We start from the raw sequence: 5433 nt of genomic DNA on the forward strand, positions 1-5433 counted from the left end.
GGTGACGTGAAGTATAGAGAAATAGAGAGTAAGTGGGTGTGTGCAAGAATTGTGTTTGTGTGAGGTGTGAGAGGTGTATGAGAGTGGTGTGTGTAAAGAGTTTGCAATATTGCTTATATAAAATAAAGTGATTATTTTACTTGCACATCCACTTGATTTCTCAACAAGTAATGCTTCATGTCGAGGAGTTCGGTTCAACCAAATTCACAATGGGTAATTTTGTGTTGGATAAAAGTACGCAATTTCTGAATTCTTTGATCCTACAATCGAAAGTTACAGAAGAACGGGGGAAATACAAAGATTTTTTTGCGCAAAATCTTGCCCGCTCCACCCCCTTTATTTTCCCAGTAGCTTAAGGAGATCATGATGGTCTCTGGTTGTTTCAAGTCCGATCTTAGTTTTCAAATGGCACAGAGCGTCACCTTCCCATACGTCTGCCTTTAACATGCAATCGCGAAAGGGAATGAACTGATTCAAATTTCGGCAATTTCATATAATAACTATATACAGGAGAGAATTGAGAACTGCCAGAATTAACGAACGGGGTAAAATCTAAAGATAGTTGTACATAGGGGTGTGCATGATCCAGTGGGCGGTTCCCGACCTAGAACCGGGAACCGCCCGCTAAGGACCGGTTTCAAAAAATTGGAACCGGGATCCACCCGTTTGTTGCATGGACCCACCCGGGAACCGGACCGGGCAGTCCGGTTCCTGGGTGGATCCATGAAACCGATCTTGACGAGAAACAATTTTGGTTTTCAACATAAAACGTTCAGGTCTATGAGTTGGGAAGGAGGGGAGGAGGTCTATAGTTGGGTTTTCAACATAGAACGGTCGTGAAACAATTTTTCACGGCTGTGGTGGGTGGCGGCCGACGCGAGGGGGCGAACAGCAGCGGTGGAGGAGCAGCGGCGGCAGCATTGACGCTCGGGGAGGAATTGAAATGGCGATAGGATTAGGAGGAACCGAGGAAGAGACAAAGAGAGAGAAAACCAAAGAAGAAGGGAGTGAAGAGATGAGATTTAATCTAGAGTTTCTTTTAGTAATTTTTTTTTTTTTTTTAATATTAAAGGTTCCGGTCCGGTCCGGGTGGGTGGATCCACCCATGGAATCGGGGACCGGTTCCGAAAAGTGGAATCGGGAACCAGACCGGTTCCCTCAAAAACCGCCGGTTTTGGGCGGTTCCGGTTCGGTTCCGGGCGGTCCGGATGGTTCCCAGGTATTTTGCACACCCCTAATAGTACATCCACAAAACGGGGATTGCAACAATCATTGAATTTATCTGACCTATACAATAAACGATTCATGTCCTTTATGGTGGAATTGAATTCCCCATTCTTTGCTCAATATCGTTGCTCTAGCACCATTTCCGGCCTGGAGGACCTCCAACCGGAACAGGTAGGTAACCAAGGGGTGTAAAAAGGCACTCTCAAAAGTGTTCCACACTCCCACCCATGTGAGAACCGCAATTATGAGAGAGGGAGCCGACGACGCTCCCTGTATATTAATTGTTCGCCCATGGATGAGGAAGAAAAACTCTACATGATGGTCGAAAGTGACATGCCTTTCCTTCCCCACTACCCAACATTTTAACACCCTGTCATATGCCGAGCCAAAGCAAGGTCTAGCAATCATGCTGTGCACTAAGTAAAAGGACAAGGACGCAGAAAAACTGAAGGTAAGCACTGATATATGCCGAATATATTTTGTCAAGCAACCATCTTCCAGAAGAAGATTTATCCGATACGACAGTCCAAAAACCCTTTAATAAATAAAAAATGTCTAACAAAAAACTTATGCATGCATGTTTGCATCTGTATCTACCTACTAACTACAGGTATCACCATACATGGAAATGCTCAAGGTCAAAATGCTTACACTTATCCACCATTAAAAACTCTGAAGATTTGATATAACAAAGTGCCTTCTCGTCACCAACCAATTTTTACATTAAGTCGTATCTATCATATGCAAGTGCACAGCCATACGAACCTCACCCAATTATTATGTGATTTGTGGAGATAAGTGTCCATGGAGGATGTTAAGACCAAAGCGAGTATATAAGCAGCATGTATGGAAAAAATCCACCCAACAATCAGAGAATCACTATGAGTTATAATTCTTCCTCCTAAAGAAACTAAGAGCAACAGCAGACCTGAATATATACCTTCTCACTCCTGTTTAATTTGATTTTGGGGTTGAGAGAAAAATTCTTTGGCATTGTGAGCCACCTCTGCCTCCAACATGGCCTCTAACACAATGTCAGATCCTTTTACATCATCTGCCAAATATAAAGATCCACTTTTAGACACAATTTAAACAGCATACAACCAAAACAACTCCAATACTTCATTCTTGATTTAAAAAAGTCCTCAATTTATCCAGGAGACCAGTCGAAAACCCAATGACCAAACCCTTGACAAAGGCTTTCGCCCATTGCGGAAAATTCCCCACTGCTGCCTCCTGTACCATAGAAAATCATACAATGATAGAACCTAAGAGATGGGTTACCTTTCCGATTTGGCAATAAACCGGCAGTTTCAGCTGACACGGGCAAAATGGTAGGAATACCAGATTCATCATCAAGTCTGTCTGCCTCAGTATTGCTTTGTGGTGAACCAGACCTAATCACCGGTGATTCAGCCAACTTTGCATATTTGATTGCCTGGCTATGCATATTAGTTAGGTTGGATCCAGTGGTACCACAACCCTACCAAAAGTTTTAACATTTCACGGTCAATTCAACTCTGTGATCTTAACAGATGAAAACAATAATATTGACAGAAAACCTTTGTGAAGTTAGTTATTTGTGCATCTCCTTCCGTAGGTGCTTCAGGCAATTTGTCACCTATATACCACAAGAGAGAACATGAGAATCAGAGATGCTTTATAGTTATAACAACCATCTTTCAGCAAACAATCAGCAATAATTACTGCTGCCAACAGAGGTGTTATTTGGATCGTCCACCAGCCTTCGAGTTAACGGGCCAGGATTTATGAAAGTTATGCTTCTGATTTCATGGCGTATGGCTTCCAACTGGGCCATCGTGTCCTGTAGATCCTTGTGCACCTGATTGTCCAAGTAAACTTGTAAGCGAGCGAAAACCATCCTATCCTAAATAACAGCCCAACTATTTGACTAATGACAATCTGACATCTTTCACAATGGTGTTTTCTCAGCAATATATTTATTTTTCACAAGTTCCGGTTTATGTGCTTGGAGCTAAACCGGGCGCCTCAATTCAAATTCGATCACTTGACCATGCACTGCTCACATCAACAGATTGTAACTCTTAGCGTTTCGCACAATGTACATTGCCACTCTTCCAAATCTTCATCTCAACATGGATTAACAATCTCTACCTTATCAAACCTCCCTATGACTACATTGCGGATGAGAAAAATAGACCAGCTAGCTAGTGAACCCTTAATTTGATACAAAATTTCAATGGGACGAGTGCGGAGACAATTATATCAATGAGGAAAAGGAAACAACCTGACGGGCTTGAGTCTGCTGCATGATAGAATCAAACTGCCCACGTGCTAATTGAACATACCCAATGGCTCGACCTGCCAACCGGCCCGCGGTTCTAGCTATGAAAGGAAGGTCCTTGGGTCCTGTCAACATTTCGCCATCGAAAACTCAACCCATCAAATCACCGACACAAAAGGAGAGGACTAATGCAAAAGCATTGCACGCATATGGATGTGTAAGAGAAAAGAGAGGGAGAGAGACCAATAAGGGCAGCGGTTGCTCCGATCAAGAGGAAGAGCTCGCCATAAGAAATCCCAAACATTTCGCTGTCAACTGTCGAGGGGTCGTCAGCTTCAGTCTTCGCGAGTCCGTGAATACGAACTTCTGGAGAAGAAGACAAGCCAGAGGTCGGTCAATTGGGAACACGGGTTCAACCCACGAATACCCTTACAATCTGTTAACTTCATCTAATCTAGGTTGATATACTTTCAGATTTAGACAGAAAAACAAAGCTATTCCGCACAAAACTATCACGGACATTACATCGAGCAGATTATGTGCAGCTAGTTATGGAGCAAAGATATGGCTATCTCAAGCTCGACTTTGCAACCCGACTCTAGTTTGATCAGTACATGACGTCCGCAATCAAGGCAATAAATCCAGACCCAGCAGATTTCAAGATAGCTGAGACACAATGCATCGGCTGTTTTCCTCGAAGGTTAGGCTATACGTGAGATTCGCGTCTTACCTCGCCGAGATGCAAATTCCGAAGGGAATCTACGAGTCGGACCGTCTCGCAGAGAACCTGGAAGATCGTCGTTGGGGAGAAGGAAAGTCGACAATGGAGCTTTCAACGAGAATGCACCATTTCGGGCTCTCCCGATCGAAGGCAGGGGCGAACATCCACGCGGTTCACCGGACGATGAACGAGAAGGAAAGCCGAGCAGGGCAGTCCAACGTGGCTGCGAGATGATTTGGTCCGGACGGCAATCCCGCGACGTTCGACCGCCTCCGAAAGATGATGACTGAAAATCGATACCTCAGCGAAATTCTCTCCGAATTTTCTTTTCTCAGCCTCCGGAAGATTTTTATTTGCTTCTACCCCCCGAACAACGCCCGGGACCGGGACCCTGGCTCACGGGCCTGGTTCGATTGAGGGCGGTCCGGGGACTTTGGTACCCGGTCCCCTGTGCCCCGGTCCATCAATGCTGGGTTCGGGCCCGAGCGCTAGGGATTAGGACTTGGCCTCGATGAATTCAGACACGGGCACTAAGGTCTCTAGTTTGAATGTTAATTGCATATTAATGTGATTGGTGTTGATGTATATGTATTTTTTAAATTTTAATTATATTTTTTCCTTTTCTTTTTGTCGGTGGCCAATCTTAGGCGATAGTTGGAGAGGATGCCTCGCTAATCTCAATAAAGGGAAATAAAGAAAATAAATAAATAAATATTAAAAAATGAAATTTATTTATATCAACATCAGTTGATATTTGATAGACGACGGCTACATTAGTGATTTATAATTAAAATTAATTTGATAAATTATATTAGTAAATTGTCAAAAAGTTTATGATTAAATTCATCGAATTAAAAAATTTATGACTAAATTGGTACAAGTACAATAAGTTTAATATTTTTTTTTTTTTGTAATTTTTTCATAATGATTGCTAATGGACTTGGCTTAAGAAAAACATGATGGAACCTTATCAGAAACGAGAAGGTTGTAAAATATATTCTAAGGGGTAAAGGTAGCAATTGACCGGTGTACATATTTTACTTCATTTTTGTAATTGCTTTAAGTTCATTGGTAGTTTGATCAAAGGCCATAGGGTTATTACTTGGTATAAATTTGGATGGAGGAGATATATTTGTAATTACATATAGTTGAAATCCACTACATAAAATACTACATTATATTTATATTGTGATTGATAGCACGGGAATTATTATGCAAT

At 42.3% G+C, this 5433-nt stretch overlaps 1 protein-coding gene across 4 annotated transcripts; it reads right to left on the minus strand.

Moving 5' to 3' along the window:
* Positions 1-1251: 1251 nt before the first annotated feature.
* LOC104454031 (sec-independent protein translocase protein TatB) lies at positions 1252-4615 on the minus strand. Of its 4 annotated transcripts, none has more exons than XM_018877678.2 (8): positions 4224-4615; positions 3737-3859; positions 3497-3618; positions 2935-3070; positions 2790-2848; positions 2512-2710; positions 2168-2281; positions 1252-1577 (listed from the first exon to the last, which is right to left on the minus strand). In XM_018877678.2, exons 2-7 carry the CDS (start codon positions 3795-3797, stop codon positions 2172-2174), a joined length of 687 nt encoding a protein of 228 aa, XP_018733223.2. In that variant the 5' UTR covers positions 3798-3859; positions 4224-4615; the 3' UTR covers positions 1252-1577; positions 2168-2171. The 4 variants fall into 4 exon arrangements, with proteins under 4 accessions (XP_018733223.2, XP_018733224.2, XP_039172393.1 ...); XM_018877679.2 differs by having other exon boundaries at positions 1252-1597; XM_039316459.1 differs by lacking the exon at positions 1252-1577 and having other exon boundaries at positions 1891-2281.
* Between the last annotated feature and the right edge of the window lie 818 nt (positions 4616-5433).

This window comes from Eucalyptus grandis, chromosome 7 (genome assembly GCF_016545825.1).
Source record: "Eucalyptus grandis isolate ANBG69807.140 chromosome 7, ASM1654582v1, whole genome shotgun sequence".
Classification (NCBI taxonomy): domain Eukaryota; kingdom Viridiplantae; phylum Streptophyta; class Magnoliopsida; order Myrtales; family Myrtaceae; genus Eucalyptus; species Eucalyptus grandis.